At 37.3% G+C, this 22,238-nt stretch overlaps 1 protein-coding gene across 1 annotated transcript; it reads right to left on the reverse strand.

The window, feature by feature from the left end:
* Positions 1-16,593: 16,593 nt before the first annotated feature.
* On the reverse strand, positions 16,594-21,092 carry LOC103955538. Its single transcript, XM_009367433.3, has 5 exons — positions 20,675-21,092; positions 20,503-20,580; positions 19,123-19,204; positions 18,071-18,213; positions 16,594-16,886 (listed from the first exon to the last, which is right to left on the reverse strand). The coding sequence occupies exons 1-5, from the start codon at positions 20,978-20,980 to the stop codon at positions 16,683-16,685; spliced, it is 813 nt and encodes a 270-aa protein (XP_009365708.2). The 5' UTR covers positions 20,981-21,092; the 3' UTR covers positions 16,594-16,682.
* Between the last annotated feature and the right edge of the window lie 1,146 nt (positions 21,093-22,238).

Below are 22,238 nucleotides of genomic sequence, written 5' to 3' on the forward strand. Positions count from 1 at the left end.
CTTAACTTGAAGTTAAAGCATTGTTCTGACGGTATTTGGGTCTACTAGTCAAACTACACCCTGAATATGCCACTTTTGAGTATACCTTTGATCGTTCATACGTTATTTTAGATCGCACATCGCCTAGGGGAGTGATCCTTATATGTATATTCTCATCCCTACCTAGCACGAGGCCTTTTGGGAGCTCACTGGATTCAAGTTCCATTGGAACTCCGAAGTTAAGTAAGTAGCGCACGAAAGCAATCCCATGATGAGTGACCCACTAGGAAGTTCTCGTGTGAGTTCCCAGAAACAAAAACCGTGAGGGCGTGGTTGGGGCCCAAAGTGGACAATATCATGCCAAGGTGGAGTCGAGCCCAGGATGTGGTGGGGGCTCAGGCCGAGATGTGACAATTTGGTATCAGAGCCTAACCCTGGTCGCGTGTGTCCCGACAAAGACATCGGGCCACTAAAAGGGGTGCATTGTTAGATCCCACATCGCATATGGGCGTGATCTTTATATGTATATTCTCATCCCTATCTAGCACGAGGCCTTTTGGGAGCTCACTAGCTTCGGGTTCCATCGAAACTCCGAAGTTAAGCAAGTAGCGCATGAGAGCAATCCCATGATGGGTGACTCACTAGGAAGTTCTCGTGTGAGTTCCCAGAAACAAAAACCGCGAAAGCGTGGTGGGGGCCCAAAACAGACAATATCGTGTTACGGTAAAGTCGAGCTCGGGATATGATGGGGGCCCGGGCCGAGATGTGACAATTTAGTATCAGAGCCTAACCCTGGTTGCGTGTGTGCCGACGAGGACGTCGAGCCCCTAAGGGGGGTGGATTGTTAGATCCCACATCGCCCAGGGGAGTGATCTTTATATGTATATTCTTATCTCTACCTAACACGAGGCCTTTTGGGAGCTCATCGACTTCGGGTTCCATCGGACCTCCAAAGTCAAGCAAGTAGCGCATGAGAGCAATCCCATGATGGGTGACCCACTGGGAAGTTCTCATGTGAGTTCCCAGAAGAAAAAAAACTATAAGGGCGTGGTCGAGGCCCAAAACGGACAATATCGTACTACGGTGGAGTCAAGCCCGGTATGTTGTGGGAGCCCAGGCCGAGATGTGACACGTTATATGCAAATGAGATACTTGAAGAGGTTATGGAATTCGATATTCTATATCTAAAGTTCAACTTTGTGCTTCGTTGTACTTAGCTCATTGTATTTAGACAGGACATCTCCTTCATTGTTGATCTTGGTAAAGATGCAGCACCGTGCCTACATGAAACCATTGAATTGGTATTAAAGACGTACCTGAAGCTACTACAAGGGCAAATCCCAACGCATCTCGACCAGATCCAACCCCCTGATCCTTGAAATGATGCTTGCCTAGTTGTTTTGCTGACGCAAGTTACTTATCGAACCCGCACAAGGCAAAATCCCCAAATGGTTATGTCTTTACCGTTAGGGATATAGCAATATCTTGGAGGTCCGTGATATGACCTTAGTTGAGAAATCTTCGAATTGTTCCAAGACTCACCTCACTTCACTACACCACAAGTGAGACATGGTTAAGAGTTCTTGTTGAGCATATTCTAAGTACTTGATGTGTTTTCATCCATTGTTAAGTCCCGACAACGATCCATGAAGACTATGCCGCATGTATCCACCCGACCAAAACATGATACATCAACAAAGTCAACGCCAAGACATATTGCGTCTACATCTACATCAGCAGAGCATCAGAAGATTGAAGTCATGCAAGGTCATCCTCCAAGGAATTGGTATGCCTAACTATCATATGCAATGCTTGTAGTTCTCATTTGGAAGTTATGTCAAACTCAGGAGGAGTATCCAGAAATATACTCACTTGATCTTAATGTACTCTTTTTCCCTACGATTAGGAGCATTTTTCCCACTGAGTTTTTGCTACCTAACTAGGTTTTAATGAGGCACCCATCCTGGGTTGATCATACCCTTGAGAGCTCTTCTACTTGCGTCCAAAAGACGTATAGTTTTGACTTAATGCAACTTCTCACTTTTCTCCTTAGTCTATGGGTTTTTCTCCCACCTTGGGTTTTACCATAGCAAGGGTTTTGTGAGTTTTACCTTTTATGCATTCTTTCGTGGATTTAAGACTCGCATTTGCTCATTATGCCGACAACTTCATCAACTGTACTTGCTTCATCATTGAAGACCTGATGCGCCATTTACTTGAGTATTTACACACTCAAGGAGAGCGGTGCAGTCCTATTGGAATAGGAATATGATTGTGTAAATCCTAGTAGATATGGGAATGTATCTTATATTCCTATTAGGAGTAGATTACGTATTAAATGTTGTAATCCTAAAGGGTAAGGAATTAACCTTTCCTACTACTATAAATAAAGGCACAATAAGGTGAAATAACATACACCCACAATTACATATCTCTCTCTTTCTCTCTACAAATGCCACACCTCTCTCTCTCTCTATGGCCTCCATAATTGTTCAGTAAATTATGCCTACAACAGAATCTAACCAATTTTTTTTTTTTTGACAATTATCTGTAACGGATGAGACTGTAATCAAAAGGCTAGATTATAGGAAATTTCTTACAACACAATGTGCATATAGCAACCAAATTATGATAAAAAAAAAAAAAGTTTAATCAAATCACTAAGAGACATGGACATTTGATCTAGAAAATTCAAAACTGAGACGCCTATATCAAAAAAATCAGAGTTTGATACTTATAACGCTATTGTTACACTATTGTGAGTTCAGTATATTAATATTACACTTGTATTAGACTCATGAATCAATATATTAATATTACACTCCATTATTTTTTTTTAAATAATTCTTTTATAAGTTCAATATATTAGTAACTTATCTTGTACAATCAAAATCAAGGAATGCTAAATCAAACTCATATGAGAGAGAGAGAGAGAGAGAGAGAGAGAGAGAGAGAGAGAGAGAGAGAGAGAGAGATCCATGCGTGCCACTGCAAAGAGTCGTGTCCCACCCTTATTTTGATACGCTTTTGTATTTTATGAGCTGCGTTGGTGGTTTGGTCATTTGAAAACTGCAGTTGAAGGAAAAAGAAGTATTAAGAATTTGAGAGGCACTTAGAAAACACTTGGGTCGCCATCAACCGGATCCTCCTTTTGTTAAAGCAAACATAGTATTAACCCTAATATCTGTGTACGCTGATACCCTAGGGCCTAGGCCAGCCCTCATGGTAGGAGAAATATCTCTTTTTATTTTATGGCCTATTTTTGGTATGCCTTTAAAACTTTACTCCAATCTTACTTTATTCTCTGAAAATTAAGAATTCGTTTGGAGATATTTTTAAAATTGACTTAAAAACTTTTGATAAAAACATTTTCAAAACCAATCATCAATAAAATTGCAAGTGCTTTAGAATCCAAAATATTTTTAATTATTTTAAAAACACTTCCAATCAAGGCTAATTTGCGCCACTGAAACACAATTTTTACATCACTTTGTTATATACCATTAATTCTGTTAAAAAATTGGTCAAGTTCTCGTGTTACATGATTGAGTCTCACTGATGCCATGTCATTGCTATTGTTACAAAATAATATTAAAAAAATAGCTCCACCACTCAACATTTTATAAGACAGATGATTAGCACCTGATATTTTGTCGGCCTTAAGTATAACTACACACTAATAAAGAATTGGCAATAGTCAAGTTGTAGAGTCGAGGCAAAAGAGAGACTTCTTGCGCTTTTCTCTGTGTGCTCTTCTAGCATCGTGGTCTTACCACCCGCACAAGGAAAACTTGATACCATGATCGTTTGGGGGGTGGGGAGGGAGGTGTTTTCCACAAAGCTGCTGCTAGGGCTCACATTTGTTTTCCACAAAGCTGATACCATGATCATTTCTTATTCGTGACAAATTGCATTTTAATATGTGTGCTCGGTGGTTTATAATGGCACGTTACCCCTTTATCCTGTCAAGACTTTTCTCTATTCACTCTGCATATATACCTAATGTTATGTTAGGCCTTTCACAGTAAATTGAATGAGTGTGGTACATTTTTTTATATATAGAAGAGTGTGTGATGCTTATATATAAATCAGGTAATTTGAGTTTGATACTTCTAACACTACTGCTACACTAGTGTGAGTTCAATATATTAGTACTACACTCATATTAAATTCATGAATTCAATATATTGATATCATACTCAAATTATCTAATTCATTAGTGATCTATCATTTAGTAAAATCAAAATCAAGAAATGCTAAATTAAGCTCATTTGAGAGAGAAGGAGACATTTCATGCATGCTATTGCAAAGGGTCGTGTCCTACCCTTACTTTAATATGCTTTTGTTTGAGGACATTGTATGAATGGCCCCTCAATTTTTACTCAATTAGAGTAATGATTCCTCAACTAAAAATATATGACCATCAGTCCCTTAATTAATTCATTAAAACGTGCAGCTATAGTCCTTTTCGTCAACTCCGTTAGAACTTATGTCAAAATGAGTTACGTGCCACACACGTAAGGCTAAATCAAGGGGCAAATATGGAAAATCAAATGAATTTACATCTTCCTCGCTCTGCCCCTCCCATTTGCTTCATCTTCCTCGCTTCACCCATCCCACTAAGCTCGTCTTGAGTTTTTCGCCGTTCAGAGAAAACCCAAATACCGCAGTCCAATTGAAAATCAGCTGGCGAGATCAATAGAAAAGCAAAGAGGGTTGATCGTCCTCAACGTTGAAGATCAACAGTAGCAACGGAAGCAGCAGCGACTTAGTGGGCTTTCACGTCAGGCTGACACAAGTCTGACGTCAGATGGCTCAGCTCTTGGGTCTGTCAATTCTAGGTTGGCCTGTGGCCTGGCTTAGGCTGGGGTGGGGCAAATTGAAGGGAAGCCAGTCCATTTTTTGGCTTGGGTGCCAGCCAAAGAGCTGCGGCGGAATTGCTCCAAAGAATAAGACTGCCACTATTTATTTGCAGATAATTAAACATCAATTATTAAAAAATTAAAAATTAATTCCACTCATACAACTACTTTTCAGAATAGTGCTCTATGCAGTTTAGCGGTAGATTGGTGAAGAGGGGAGAAAAACTGTGTGGCTCGTTTTGTCATTAGATTTACCGAGTGACACTTCAATTCACTCAAAAATCATAAGTTTTAAATATAATATTTTATCATTCTTCTATTTTGAATTTTTTATAATTTTCTTTTCTACTAATTTCATGTCTATCTAACAGTTTATATTTTTTCTTCTCATTCCTCTCTGTTTTCTTCCCTCTCTTCCATTGCAGTTTTCTTCCCCACCTTTTATTTCCTTTCTTCATAAGATAAGATATTATATCTAAAACGTATAACATAGCAAGTTTTGAACAAATTGTAGTACTACTCAACAAAATCTAGTGCCAACCTAAGTTCCACACAATATTAAATAGTTTTTAATATTATCTTGTACGCATGGCAATTATAACAAGAATTAAAAAAATACAATCATGCCACATAAGTGAATTTAACTATTTTAACTGAACTAACGGAATATAGTAAAATGATGTAAAAATTGAGTTTCAAAGTGCAAAATAAGATTGAATTATAGTTCGAAGGACATACCATAAGATAAGCCTTTTTCTCCTTTCGTTTTCTTTGCTTGACCAACCCTAGTTCAAAACCATCGCACCATCAACTGCTGGCCTAGACATCAAGGATAATATATTACATATTGCAATTTATAACAGATCAACTAGACATGAAGAATATTGCAACAGAAGTCCCGGTAGGCCGTAGTGGACCAGTAGCCACCCAAATCTGTGATACTTGAGCTCTCTTGAACTGCACTTTACACCACCGCAAAGGCATAAGATTCTTTCGAGGCCACAAAAGCGATTTTAATGATCATCCTCGTATATAGTACAAATTTGGTATGGTTCGAACGACTGGTTTGTTAAGTGCCGATTATTGTACAAATTTAGCATATACTATAATTCTGAGTTATATTATATATTCAAGTGCCGAATAACACTTTTTGTGGTTCAATTCAAATAGTATTTTAATATGTCAAGCTGTTCGAGTTGTAATTAAAAATGAGCGAATTGTCAATTTAGTTTCTGAATTATCACCAGAGTGAAAATTAGGTTCCTAAATTATTTTTTTCAGAAAAATCAGCCTCATTATAAAAATCTGCCAATTACATCCCTAATATTAGATTCGAAGCCATCATATTCAATTTTCTGTCAATATAAGTCACGTTACTTATATGTGATACACATTGGAGGGTAGATTTGTAATTTTTCATAAAGAAATAGTGTATGGAGTTAACTTTGGAGGGTAAATTAGACGTTAGATTCGCAACCTATATGAAATGCAAAGGGCTTAAAGTGACTTAAGTTGACAACCAAATATGATAAAATAACTTTGAATACAATAGTAAGGATGAAATTAACAATTTTAAATAAGTTTAGGGACTTATTTTACCAAAAAAATAATTCAATGACCTAATTTTTATTGAAATGATAATTAAGGGACTAAATTAGCACTTATCCATTAAAAATAGACAAACACGATCTTTTAACAAAACACAAAAGTGACAATCATATAGTTGAGTGTTTAAATAAATTCATTTACAATAGTGCCTTAATCTCTAGATATATTCTTCTAAACTTTTTTTATTCCAAAGCATATGAATTTTAGGCTAAGTCCCATGAGATTTGCATAACACATCACTTTGGTTCCTCAGATTTCAAATCAATGGAAGTGGTCCCTAAGATTGTCCACCATCCATCATTTTGGTCATTCCATTAAAAACTCTATTAAGTGTCCTGGAACTCTTGGCCGGAAGTTTGGGCAATTTTCAAAGCTTTATAACTCAATCGTTTCTTAACCAAATTCGACCCATCATACATGAAAATGAAGATATTAAAGTGTAGAATAAGATTATACCTATTGGAAGCCCAATGGTTGCCAAAGATAGCCGGAAAATAGCCTCAAAGTTGACTGGTCCAAGGGAAAACTGGAAAACTCGCCAGAAACTGAGTAAATTTTAAACGTTCATAACTTCTTCAATACTCAACGAAATCAAATGATTCAAAAACGAAAATCATACTTATTGATAAGATGAAGAGAACGGTACCTTTTTTTTTTTTTTTTTTTTTTTTACTGCTAACTCGTCGTGTTTTGACCGGAAAACAGCTCAAAAGTGGCTAACTCGAGACCAAGATAGCAATTTTCGATCCGTTTTCTGGCCAAACCACGGCTAGTTAGCCACTAAAATGGTACCATTCTCTTTGTCTCATCGAGAAGTATGATATTTATTTTTGAATCACTTGATTTCGTTGAGTATTAAAGAAGTTATGAACGTTTAAAGTTTACCCAGTTTCCGGTGAGTTTTCCAGTTTTCCTTCGGACCAATCAACTTTGAGGCTATTTTCCGGCCATCTCCGGCAACCATTGGGCTTCCAAATTGGTATAATCTTATTCTAAACTTTCCTATCTTCATTTTGATATATTATAGGTCGAATTTGGTTAAGAAATGATTGAGTTACGAAGCTTTGAAAATTACCCAAACTTCCGGCCAAGAGCTCCGAGACACTTAACGGAGTTTTTAACGAAATGACCAAAATGATGGATAGTGGACAATCTTAGGGACCATTTCTATTGATTTGAAATCTCAGGGATCAAAGTGATGTGTTATGCAAATCTCAGGGACCATTTTGGCGATTTAGCCTGAATTTTATTAGGTTTTAACTATCACTTTTATCTCCAAACCGAAAGAAATATTAAAGAGCCAAATTGACTCAAAATTGTCTCATCTAAGATTTATTTTTATGCATTTTATTCAAAATGGTCGATGACATCCATGAAATATGACATCAATATAAATGATTCATGAGATTTGACATCAATAGAAATGGTGTTCGAGTTTGTCTACCGTCAATCATTTTAGTCCTTCCATGGAAAGCTCTGTTAAATAATGACTAAAATAACAAAAATACTCTTAATTTAATAAATAATGGGCCAAAATGATTTGACAAAATTAAGGGAGTTTTGTCATTTTTTTCCTCATTTAATAGAGATTTTTCACTGAATGACCAAAATAATTGAGGGTGAACAAACTCAGAGACTAATTCTATTGATTTTAAATCTCAAGGACAAAAGTGAGGAGTTACGCCAATCTCAAAGACCATTTTATAATATTTATTTACTTACACTAAGGGACCATTTGATAACAATTCCTTTCAATTTGCACTCCAAATTTTCTAGAACTATTAAGAAAATTACACTTGTGAGCGATATAGAATAAGATTTTTAGAATGCTAATAACAATTTTCTTCAGTTTTAATAATTTATTTTTTTTTACATTTTTGAAAATTAAAAACTAAAATCTTATTTGGTAACTACTTTCAATTTTCAGAAAAATGATAAATTAAAACTAGAAACAATTTTCTTGAGTTTTAAAATTTTGGCCTTGAGTAAATGAAAGCTGAAACTGAAAGTAGTTACCAAACAAGATTTTAGTTTTCATTTTTTAAAAAAAAGTGAAAACTGAAAAACCAATAACTAAAAACCAAAAATGAAATGATTATTCAACAACCCCTTAAGTCGATCATAATCATGAATATATATTCTTTCTAAAATATGGGTTTGACGGACCCATATATATTGTAATCATTGTACACTAAATAATACAATGAGTCATATTTGTACATTGTTCAACGTTATATTGATTTCATGTTTCCCCCCTTCTTTTCTTTGTATCTCTCTTGTTTTCATTTCTAAAAGAGTAATGTTTATATGCCCCTCCCCTTCTTTTCTGTGTATTGTTTGTGTAATCTATGATTTATGAGGGGGAAGTTTATGTCCCTCTTGATAAGATATAACTTTTTTTTTTGTTATCAATAAAATTTCTCTTGTACCATTGAGATTTTCCAAAAAAAAAAAATGTTTATCGATCCTAGGGTTTTCAAGTTTGTTTTGGTCTTTAGGTTTCTAGGGTTCTTTCCTTGTGCCATGTCTTCCTTCTCTATACCTTCCATATTTCCGGTCCTAACATCACTCACTTTTTCAAACTCATTGGTTATAAGGAAAATTAATAAAAAGAGTTTGAAAATTTTAAATTTTAACAATAAAGACAAAATAAAGTGTAAAGTGAATAGTACCAAAATTAACCTTTTAATGTAAAATTGTGATTTTTAGTTAAAATGAATAGTATTAGAAGTTTTTCGTTAAAGTTTCAAATTTATTACCTTGTCTGGTTTCGTCAAATCAAACCATTTCTTATAGGTCATGATCTTTGGAAGTTGTTGACGGTTCACATCCTATTCGATCTCCTGCCATACCAGTTCCCAAGAACAACATAAGGATGGAGATCCTCCCGCCAAAGATCCTAACCTTGCTTATGCCCTCTAGATTCAACAAGATCAACTTGCTATCTACATCAGAAGTGACACCGCCATTGATGTTTGGAATTTTCGTCAACAACATTTTGCCCAAAGTTTCTTTACTAGTGAGGCCAACCTTCGATTCCAACTCCCCGAAATGCCCAAAGGCTCTCAGAGTGTAGATGCAAGTATCCAACATGCCAAATCTATCAAATAATATAAGCAGTCATTTCTACTATTTCGTTTTTGAGTATTTTTTGCATAGATTATCTTTGAACGGGGAAGATCTAAAATTTTGACGGTTCAAAATATTAATACAAAAGTGGGTGAAAGGTAAAAATGAGTATAAATATCACACTTCTTGACACAATGCAAAATAGCTTTACACCCACATTCTCTTTCTTACCGTATATTGAAAAATGACTTGTATGAACTAGGGACACGGCTACCTTGGGGTTGAAACCTATCTGAACGGCAGGCAATTAATGTTGAAGTACATAAAGAAAAATGAAAAGTTTTGGATGCCAAAATGGCGGTGTACAAGCATGAGTGGTTCTATAAAAGGACCACTGTGATCCTTAGAGCAGCTCCAGCGATAGCTTTTGCCCGATGGACAGGCTTCAGCACCGGGCCTGATTGCCCGAGGGAGGAAGTCCAGCGTTGGCTGGCGAGGGAGCCCGAGCAGGCTCGAGCGCCAGGCCGGTGGATTCATGCCAGCCCGAGAGCCTGAGGTGGTTCTGACATCAGTTGACATCGACGCCTTTTTTAATTTTTTTTTTTTTTTTTTTTGTTAGATTCTGGACCAGTGAGGCCGAAAACGAGGAAATTGCAGTTGGGTGCACAGAGGTGGGTGAGGGCGAAAGACATGGAGGTGAGTTTCGGCGGAGACATGTGGGGTGCTGATGAGGTGTTTGATGATGAAATGGTGTAGTGAAAAAGTGCGTCCAGGACGGCAGGCGAGAGAGGGAGGACAGAGGTGGGGGTGAGGGAGGAGGTGGGTAGGGTTTGGTGACTGGTGGTGCTGATGAGAGTGAGGGTGAATGCGAGGGTGAAGAAGGTGAAGAAGAAGAGGATAGTTGCTTTTGCTTGGTGTTCGTTTCAACAGAGAGAGAGAGAGAGAGAGTTGCTTTTTCTTTGTCTTTTTTTAATTATCTTGGTATTATTTTATGAATAAAAAAATACTAATATTTTATTACATATTGCTAGGGCTATTGAAGTGCAACGGTGGAGATACAAAAGGCGGTTACTGTTCATTAAGGGCAGTTACTGTTCACTGAGTGGATAGCATAGTGTATTGCCTGGGGGCCTTTCCCACGATGGAACTGCTCTTAGGGCTCGTTTACTTATCAGCAATGAGGAAATAAAGAATCAGTTAACTTTAGAATGAGAAATAGTAAGGAACTAGGATGAGAAGAACTCATTCCTATTAAGCTTTTTACCAACCACATCAGAATAAAAATGAAATTGATGTTCATGGTTATTGTTTACTAATCCTAATGAATTGGAATGAGAACAACTTGATTACTAATATACCCTTGCATAAAAATATTCAAATCACTTTAACAATAAGTAGACAAGCTAATCGAAATTTGAAAGCATCTAATGAGAGTATAGCAAAATCGTTTGACATTTTAGGAGTGATGAGTCTATCTTCAATTGTTCAGATACCTTTTGTTTTTGCTTTCAACTGCTGTGAACAACAAAATCTTTTATACTTTTTGTTTGCATTTCACGAATGAGGATCAGGATCCTTTTCGTGAGGATTTCAGAAATCCTCCAATCACATCCGTTCATCGTATATCGGTCAGAAATCTTTGTAAATCGTTTTATTTAAAATTAAATATAAACAATCCCTGATAAAAATTGATCGTACAATATATAATGAACGAATATGATTAAAAAATTTCAAGAATCCTCACAAAGAGGATCCGGAGAGGATCTTCATTCGCATTTCACCTCACCTCATGGCATGCTTTACTTGCATGTTTCTCATATCGTACATCTTGAAACTAGCAGTAAAAAGCTTCATAATCCAAGAGGGTATTTTCTTAGGTTTTGCTAGGGTATTTTGGATTATTATAGGATAATTAATGAGGATATTATCGGAAGACAACATGATAGAAAAGGAACGAGAATCAAATTAACTACTCCATCCGACTCATTCCTGAAAAGGAATGAGAATCACATTACAAATTTTAATTTCTTATATGCAAGTAAACACGGAAGAAGTCATAAAAAAAACTCATTCCCTTTCTTTTAATTCCCATTACTGATGTTTTTCAAGAATCCCAGATAAGAATCTATGATGGAAACCAACACCACCACCACCAACCCCCCCCCCCCCCCCCCCCCAACAAAAAAAAACCAAAAAATCTTCTTTTTTCCTCCTCCTTTCACCCCTACCGGTACTGGCAAGTGGTGCTAGAGAGGTAGGTCACTTTACGACCTAAAACTTAAAATTCACTTCACATTAACTTGTTTCCATCTCTTTCGCAAAAAAATTGTCAAATATGGTGATGTGGATTAAAAAAATATTAATACTTTTTTGTTGGATAAAAAGTAATGTTTAAATGAATTGGAAAAACTTAAAACATATAAGAAAATAAATAGAGTTCAAGAACCAAGGGGTATTATCCATATATAAGGGGTGAAAACTTCTTATTAACCCTTCCCTTATTAAAAATGCAAAAAATAAATAAATACATAAACATTCACACCCAAAAAAAAAAAAAAAAAAAAAAAAAAAAACCCTCACGAAATGGGAATATAGGTTGTAAGTTCAATATTTTTAAAGATATATTTAATAAAAATAAATAAATAAATAAAAGAACTAATTGCCAGGCTAGTCTATGTTATTTATGATTACTTCATCTTCAATACGCTTTAATAAAGGATGTTCTATCCACACATCCATTTTACTTTTCATACATTATTTTTACTTTTCACACATCCCTTATTAATTTATGTCATTTGATCTTATTTAATTCATCCGATCCGACGATCGAAAATTAGAAGAATGTGTGAGAAGTAAAAAAGGGTGTGTGGATATCACACACTTTAATAATAAGCAACACCTGTGACATCCCACATCATCCAGGGGAGTGATCCTTAAATGTATATTCTCATCCCTACCTAGCACGAGGCCTTTCGGGATGTGACAATTTGGTATCAGAGCCTAACCATGGATGCGTGTGTGCCGACGAGGACGTCGGGCCCCTAAGGAGGGTGGATTGTGACATCCCACATCGTCCAGGGGAGTGATCCTTAAATGTATATTCTCATCCCTACCTAGCACGAGGCCTTTTGGGAGCTCACTGGCTTTGGGTTCCGTAGGAACTCCGAAGTTAAGCGAGAAGGGGGCTTGAGCAATCCCATGATGAGTGACCCACTAGGAAGTTGATCATGAGTCCCAAAAATAAAACCGTGAGGGAATGGTAAGCTCATAGTGGACAATATCGTGCTACGATGGTGGAGCGGGCCCGGAAAGTGGTCCCCCCGGGCCGGGATGTGACAACACCCTCTGCCCCATCTCCTCCCCAACCTCTGTCTCCCTTTCCCTCACACCCGTCTTCCTCATCTCTCTGTCTCTTCCTTTCTCTTTCTTTCTTCTTCTTTCTCTCTCTCCTCCTCTTTTACGTCGGAAAAAGACTTATGGGACAGCAATCCTCACCAACCTTTAGATAAGAGTGGAATTGGCATATACAAAAATTGGAGTTTCCACCTTGTGGCAAAGTCAAGAATTGTCAAGTAGCGGGCAAAATTTAAAAGGATAAAAGATCCCAAAAAAATATAGATAACAATTCAATGTCTAAATCCATGGTCTGCTGGAAGATTAAACAATACTTCATTCAACTAAGTGACCTTACTTTATTGAGAATTATCCAAAATATTCGAAGAAGGATTTGGACTAACGGGAATATTTGAAGGAGGATTTTAAGCACCGTTTCTTATAGTATAGTTCCTTTATGTAATAGTATAATGAACATGGTTCCAACAAATGTTGAAAGACCCAAACTACAATCTCCCTAGAGTGAAGATAATATACGCTCGCTCTCTAGGGTTGGACCTGGAGTGAGCAAAAGGCTAAGCCTTCCCTGCAAGAGAGATTGATCTAATTAGGTGGTTGCTGGTATAATCGAATATAACCGACTTAGCCTCCAGAGTGGGATGGTCCACTCCAAAGTACGAACATGGCCAACTATCTCCACCCAAGTACTAGGCCGCTTAGACTAAACCGTGTAGTACCTTCCTGCGTATGTGAAGTGTCAGATTGCACAATCTGGCGCAATCGCGCCCGTTGCCCACGATGGAGAATAGACAAATGGGCATTCTCCGACGTGGCATCCGTACATCAGAACGGTCTCCTCGCCAACCTCCATTATTCCTGGAAATTAAGAGGAATGTCGAGTGACATGGACTGACTTCGCATGGTCTATAAATACACCTGGTGACTTCTCACCAAAGGTAAGACATGCAACCCAAGAACACATCATATCCGTCTCTTTACAACTGCAAACTTAAACATTAGTGCCTCCACACCAAGAGCTACCCTTCCCAACACTTGGGGTCACGATGTTTGCCTGTTTTTGGCAACGCTGGTTTCACCCCTTGACGGTTGAAAATCGGCTCCAGCAGATGTTATCCGCTAGTTAGGTGGTGTGACGTGCCCTAATGCCTAGCACCTAAGCAGTGCCTAGACAAACTAGGTGAATTTAAATAATTTATTGTATATTGTACAAATAAGTATTATTTATTATGATATATTTTCTTTAGTATTTTTGTCAATTATAGTATGTAGGCTCTCTTCTGTTTTTGTCAATTGTTTATTCTAATAATAAATAAGCATATTTATGTTTGTTTTTTCAATTGTTTTTTTTTAATATTCTTGGCGTGGAGGCTCTAATGCTTAAGTTTGCATATTTATGTTCGTTTTTTCAATTGTTTTTAAAACATATTTAAGAAATGCCCCTCTAATGCTTAAGTTAGCATATTTATGTTTGTTTTCTTTTTTTTCCTTTTTCCTTTTTTTTTTTTTTTTTTTGGTTCTCGGGTTTTAAAAACAGAAATCAAATTTTGATTTCGAATTATAAAATAATTGGATCGAAAAGATAAATATGACGCGCGTAGCGCAATAGTAACGACAACATCTTTCATTCAACCATTCTTTCAAATATATTTCGTACAGGTTTAGAGGGGGAGATTCCTCACTTTTCTTCGGAATTTCGAACTACCACAAGGGCGACCAGTCCTCTATGCTCTAGTGTAACTCCACCCATGTTTCCACAGATCATCCCTCATGTTTCATGTCAAAGTAACAGTGAGAGAAAGGGAGAGAAAATGAGATAGAATAGTGAGATTTAGAACACACGAAGAAGCTGGGTGGTCGATGCATAATAGTTGTCTGACGTCACTTACATAGAGGAATGTTGGTTGGGGCTTTTTTTTTAATTTTGAAAATGAATCAGACAGGTGTCAAGCTTATGGTCACTTTTTTATGGTGACATATACCCCACATGCATTTGTATTTTTTAATACATGTCAGCAAATTCGACTGTTGAAACGAAAACAAATCAACATAAAGCGAATTTTTAATTTTAGGTAATAAAATAATAATTTTTGAGTTTCAGGTAACAAAGTATGATCGAAATTAAGTTCTAATGTCACAGCTAAATAGAAGGCTAAACTTTACATTCATGCAAGAGAAACGGAGCAGAAGCAGTGCATACCACCCATGCATACTTGTTTAGCGGATCCTCGCTAATAAATTTGAGACCACCAATGCACCCTGCATCAAACCACTTAATACAAAAAGAGAACAAATCCTCTCCAAAGCTAAGCAGCCGAAGCCTCCTCATCAAACAATATGGGCCGCTGATTGATGTGCAAGTCAAAGCAAGGTCGTCGGTTGTGTGTGGTGGGCTAGGAAAATGAATTAATAAAAACCGTTGGATTTAATTTATGCGGCTCAGATTGTTTGATGAGAAGATTCCGGCTGCTTAGCTCCAGAGATGATCCGTTCCCATACAAAAATAGGATATGCCAATCTTATCAAAATTATCAATATCCAATGATCGAGACCATTAGGATAATAAGATAGGAAATGGATCTCACTAACTTCGTCTTCTTATGTTAATTCCTTATTATGCATGGATTAGTGGTAAATCTAATTAGCGTTATCCATGGACCCACTAGATTGGGATTCGTGTTAATCCGTCGATCAGTGATTTTGCCCGCATGATTACATTATGATCTAATCGCTTGTATCGTCCTAAATAGTTTATTAACGTTTTGATTGCTTTAGGGCAGGGAGAGACTATGATAGTTACTATGATAGTTTAAATGGATGATTAAATTATTATCAGACGGGTGAGATTACTTTTGAATAAGTTGTACAGATTGCATCAAGTGTTCACGAAAAATGCCTTTTTTTGTCACAAAAGGTTTCGAAAAGTGCAAAAATAAAAATATGACAAAGGGGAAAGTTTTTATATGGAGTCTTGTCTTTCGTGTGCCTAACCTGCATGTTGGGCACTCGTTCAAAAAAAAAAAAAAAAAAAAAAAAAAAAAAGCCACATGTTGGGCTTGAACTGGCCCACCAATTGCCTTGATAAAACAAGTCGCTTAAATTAGATCCTAGGCCGAATTAGATTCTAGCCTCAAACTGACATTTTTGAGCTTCTAATGCAAGCATTCAAGCCCAGGCAAAGAGGGTGGGCTAAATTAGCCCGTCAAGCCCAGGCAGCGTGGACATGAAGAGCTTCTCCAGGAGTTTCTTTAAATTTTTGTTTCCCTAGTGAACGTGGTTAAAAAACTACTTTAGCTACCCGGATTAACATCCTCTCTTTTCTAACAAACTCTTAATATTTAGCTATTCTCCCTCCTATTCTCCTCCTCCGTGTCCGTGTCCGTGCAAGCTTCAGACACAAAAAACACATATCCAACCGCTCTAATTTGTCATGCCAACCTTACCTCACTTTGGTCCCAACCTCCCTCTCTCACCCTCCAATCCGATTTCCCTACCAAAGAACCCCCTAGACTTAAAAGTGCCACTGTTCATTTTCTTAAGTTAAAATGCCCTTTAAAGAGTCGTGGAGATCAAATTTCTTAGAATAATGCTACACTTACCGCATGTTTGTACCTTTTTTCTAATAGAGGTAAGACCCATCAACACATACGGATTACATCTCTTCCTTGTAGTTTGTATGCCTGGATTTATGATACACGATTCGAAACAGCTCAAAAAAGGACGATTCTGGCAAGTGATCTTTATCCATACACATTTCATTACAAGCTGTATGAAAGATATATGCAGCTGTGTCTATATTGTGGCCTTTCAAGTCTAGTCGCTGAGCTTAGACAATAAAAAGAGGCAAACAGAAGCAAGGAGGACAGACGCGGAAAAACAAAGCAAGTCCAGAGGAGATTGTATAACAGCTTTCTTACTCTTCTCGAACAACCCAATTAGAAGTAGCATCACTATCACATGGCCAAGCTTCGTTTTCAGCTCATTCACGCTTGTGATATCCAACCATTTCGGTCGCTCCTGTAAAAACAAAATGAAACGAAATGTTCAATATAGGGAAAAGTTTAAGGAAACCAAATCAATCAAATTTCCTTCTAGTTTCGATATGTGACTTCCACGCGACCCCCCATTGAGGATATTTCAGTTCCTATCTTTATTCTCCTGTTTTATGCTCTCCTTTCCCCTTTATTTTCCACTCTCTTCTGTGAGCTTTCAGAACAAGGGTAAAGGACTTGGTCATTTGGAATGGCTATGGTGGCTGTGAAATGGGCATGCCGAGGCAGCGAGACCAATCTGGTTGAACCACTGGCCAAGCCAACCACGGAAGTCTGATGAATACTGATTTTGCAATTTTTATAACCACTTACGAAAGCAAAGACCGAAATCAGTACTACCCTCCCCAATGGATGTCATAAGAAAGCTGCTCCAGTTGAGAACCACAGATCTTTGTTTTAGTCTGAAACTATGGTATGAAAACTTCAGGAGCCAGAATAAGAACTTCAAGAAGAACAGAGAGTGCACCTCGAAGAATTAAGAAGCTTGAAGAATAAAATTTGTTCCCACCTGAATTGTAGTGTTTTACTTTGTTTAGAAACTAATTCTTCTCAAGTCTCAACTCTTACGTGCAGTTACTGTTTCTCAAGTTTGCGATCAATCCTACAGCCACAATAGCAACTTTACCCCAGTTCTGAGAATTTGCACAGACAGACAGAGAGAGAGAGAGAGAGAGAGAGAGAGAGAGAGAGAGAGAGAGAGAATAAATAAACAAAGGACTTAACCTAAGGCTAGGGGTGTGCATAGAGTGTTTCAAATCAGGTTGAACCCCAACCTGCTGACCGGTGCAGTGAGCTCGGATTGACAATATTAAGGGTAAGTTGCATAAGATTTTATTTTTTCGGTTGACTGCAGAATAGCTTTGAAGTGTTGGTAAGATAGGCTGTTTACAGCATATTACATTTCCTTAATTCAGGGCTACCTTGTTCACTTATTCTCGCCTGTTCTTATGATGCAAGGCTGATTTCTTAGAGTATCTTACTGGATAATGAACTACTAGCATTCTATGTAAATACCTGTTAGTTGGACACACGTACAATTTCATTCTTTTATCTGCTAGCATTGTCCGCTAATTCTAGAAAGGAATAATATTACAAAAATAAATGTAGCTAAGAAAAGGGCTTGCATCCCGAGAAAATTCAGAGACTGACCTTTAGAGTGAACATGCCAAAAAGATTTGATTTGTGAGAAGCTTTATCATCTGCCGAAGATTCCGAAGGACCGAGATTACTGACAAAGAGCTCATAAAGACCCATTCCAAACACCAACATCACTGTTCCCAAAAGATAAACATCTAAACATGCCATAGGAAAATAGTTAGTGAGTCATTTGCAGAAACATATGTTGTATTACAAGAAAAATTAACAGATGTTGGTCCTCTACCATCTCAAGTTCGTAGGCAAGTTCAATATCTAATATTGATGGTGTCAAGTATAGCCCTCCCTAATATGCTCCTCCTTAAAGTGCTTTTACACCTAGTAAAGAACTCTACATATGACCTCCTTATATCAATTTGGAACTCTTTAAGTTGAAACAACAGTGGACATGTTAGTCCTATTTTTTAAATTAGAATTATTTTATAACCATTTTTGCAAGCGAAACTTTTAAAGACATGAAATTCTAGAAACACAAATGACCACCCAGTGCATGCGGGGATTATGGCAAAAGTTTACAATCTAAACCGAATAATGGGTCAGATAACCCGGAAAAAAGAAAAGAAAAACAAAGAAATTAAATTCACCAACTAAAATGCAGACTGTCGTGATTGAACAGAAACTACAAAAGAGTTGTGCAACTACTATAACGATTGTCTGACAAGAGAGGAAATCATCAACTGTCTTGGTCATAACTCGACTAATCTTAGTTAAACCCCAATGAATGCAAATTTATTTCTTAATTTCCAAATCTCTAACATCTGATTAGTGAAAATCCATTACTTTTTTGGGGATGTGATAAAGTTTTATTAAGTTTTAAATAATATAATAGGGACTTTTAGAGCTTCAAAAAAATCAATTCCTCTAGAGGTTGAAATTTCTTGGCCGTCTAATGAAAAAAATTTCTCTCTAGGTTTTCTTCTTGTTTGCTCTGTCTTTACGTTGAAAAATATCTCTAGTAAAACAAATGTTCGTTTCATGGTTCTTAAATCAAAGACAATAAAAAAAAACCATAAATCATGGAAAAAATATAATATTTAAATACTCACCAATAGCCTCAACCAGCGACCAGATTACTTTACTGCGATTTACAGAGTACTCCATGAAAGACTGTACCACATAAGTGCAGCCCTGCATATTTGGGTAAGATTTTAAATCAGTGCATAGAAGAGAAAGCCCATATGTGTCAAGAGATCAACATAAAAGCATCATGTTATCCTGTAATCATTTCACTTCCTGAATCGAACAACGGGATGGCTATACATCGACAGCCACATACACCACCATGCATAATCATATCACGTGATACCCAAATTGTTGGGTATAAAAATGCAGATTGGCAGCTTGCTAATTTCATTACAAAATTACAAACCACAACTGGCTACGCACATTTGTTGAAGGAAACTAGGTTACTTGAAAGAGCTAAAAATATAATGTTGTTTCACACTCAAGTATTGAAGCAGAATATAGGCAACGGCATATAAAGCTAGCGAGCTAATTACCACATGTTCGCTAACAACTTTGTACTGAAGCAGAATATAGGCAACGGCATATAAAGCTAGCGAGCTAATTACCACATGTTCGCTAACAACTTTGGATTCATCTGATCATGGCTTATGCATATGCTCTGTTACAATCAAGCTAACCTACATATTGCTTGTAATCCTGTGTTTACTGAAACAAAAAGAAAAAGAAACATGCACTAGATTGTCATTTTGTACTGGGAAAAGGTTGAATATAACACTATTTAAAGTCTGTACGTTCATAGCGAAGAACAACTAAGGTATAACACCAGCTCAAATTCAAGAGGTACTGTCCTAGCTTGGCTCAATTGACATTTTTGAGGGGGGGGTGTAAATGAGTTCTTTTCAAGGCCTTATTTTTGCATTCATTGGTCTTTTATTAAGTGGCAGAGGAGCTTACCTCATTTCGTCCTTACGCTATATTTTCTACCATTACCAAAATCTTCTTTTCTTGCATAATGCATTCTAGCCTTATCAACCATGCAAATCTGGAAATCGTCCCAATTGAGAGACATCTCTCAACAACAGAGGAAATTGGGTTGCCTTATATATTGTGATAGAAAGAGGAACAAAACTCGGGGATGTCAAGTAAAAATAACAATCATAATTTAGCGAATAAAACAAAAACGAAAAGCATAGCTAAAACATGGTTAAGCTAATGAGCTACTTAGTACTGCAATATAAAGTTGGAGGTTTTAGGTTCGACTCTCCTTGATTGAACGTTCGATACCAAATGCCCCAGCCTTAATGTAAATATATTTGTTGTATTTTTTTATTTTTTTAACAAGCGAAATTATCTACACTAAGGAGTAGGCTAAATATCATAATGGGTTTGCTATTAGGTGGTTCAAATTTGCTTTTGTCAAGAATCAAACATAAGACCTCTTACTTATTTAACAATCATACCTTGATGAAACAAAGAAATGACCCAATCAAAGACCCCAAAACTCCCATAAACGCCAAGAACCGAAATCTGTATACCACCTACAAATCCACCCAAAAAAACAGTGAAGTTAAAATCAAAGTATGCCAAAACCGGTAGAAGTTACATGATTAAAAAATGTAAACTTTTTCGTACCTTGTCTAAGTATTCCTCGACGGCTTCTACTTTATTTGGTGAATTTGCTGAATTCTGACCGACTCCGGCATCGGAAACGATATCGGAACTGATGGGCAGGGAGGATGAGTGTTGTGGGGCAGAAGAAACGCCCGGCCTCGAGCTGGCGGCCATGAAGACGATGGGTCGGAGAGCATGGAGACGGTACCCAGATGCACTATTCCAATTTGGGCTCAGTTTTGAGGCTTTGTTGAAGGATGATGGCAACGGCGGAGGAGGTGTCGATGGTCGGATGGGTTTTGAGAGCAGAGGGCGAGGCGGTGTCATGAAGGACTATTTGTTTGGTTTGCTGAGTTCGAGTTCTGAGACTCGGGCGAGTCGGTTTCGGTTGAGGAACTGAAAAGCGGTTGGGAATTTGGAAGGAACGGCCTAAAATTGGAAGGTAAAAGTAGTCGTGTATGTTTGGGAAAACAACAAAACTCATTTGGAAATTTTGTCCCATTGGGGCCCAAAAGAACTTCGTATTTTTCTTAACACTCTCATAATTTTTCACTTTTATACACGTGGAGATACTTAACGATCCTATGTATTCTCTTCGTTTATAAATAAAAAGTTTAGATTTAAATATCAAGAATGATGAATTCGTAACTAATTTATTCTTTCATTTCATTAGTGTAAATATATGATACATAAAAATCATGCGAAGAGAATTAACTGAAGATAAAGGTCATTCCAGCATAGCTCGAGCTTTGGAAATCAGCCGATTCTTAGAACTCGCAAAGAAGGCGAGTACACTTTGTACTTGCACACGTGACTGCACGTGGAAGTTGCAATGCATGTGTGTGGGGTACACGCACCTTCCACTTGAGGATGTGTCGGTGACAACCACGGCGAAGTCTAGGGAACTTTTTGGCAACATAACTCTGGTGCGTTTCGGCCCGAGTTGCCCCCATGTTGGAGAGCGTGAAGGCATGTGCAGTGGCATGTTGAGGAATTTGAGATCGCTTTTTAGGTTTCTCGACGTGCCAAATCCTAATACGCTCTTTGTTTCTACAAAATCGATAATTTTAATGTAGTTCCTTCAATGACCGTATTTCATACAATTACACGATTTTACTTTTGATCTTTGTATTTACCGTAGTAGTTACGATTATAGGTGAAACACAACTCAAGGACCTCCAAAACCTGCAAAGCAATTTCGAGTCGACGACTCGACTGTAAGCGGGTCTTTGCTAGAGACCTTTACGAGAACAACTAAGTTAAACCAAGAAAGGATCAATAAAAGGCCTTGTCACTCTAATGTGGTGTAAATTAAAGGCTCTTGAATATCTAAGTTAGACTTGATAAACGACATTAACCTCGTGAAATGTGATGCCCTTTTATACTAGTAAAGATGAACACGATGATAAAATGTAGAGGTGCATGTGGCATTAGTTCATTGGTTATTGTATGTGATAAACTTAATATTCAAGATGTATCTCCACGTCAGCAATCCATGGCAGAGGACTCCCCAAGTCAGCATCAACTCCAGCAGTTTGAATTAATCAACTCCTGCTCCAGTAGTTTGAATTAATCAACTCCTGCT

Source organism: the organism of the source record quoted next, unplaced genomic scaffold (genome assembly GCF_019419815.1).
Source record: "Pyrus x bretschneideri cultivar Hongxiangsu unplaced genomic scaffold, Pyrus_bretschneideri_v1 Contig76, whole genome shotgun sequence".
NCBI classification, from domain to species: Eukaryota; Viridiplantae; Streptophyta; class Magnoliopsida; order Rosales; family Rosaceae; genus Pyrus; species Pyrus x bretschneideri.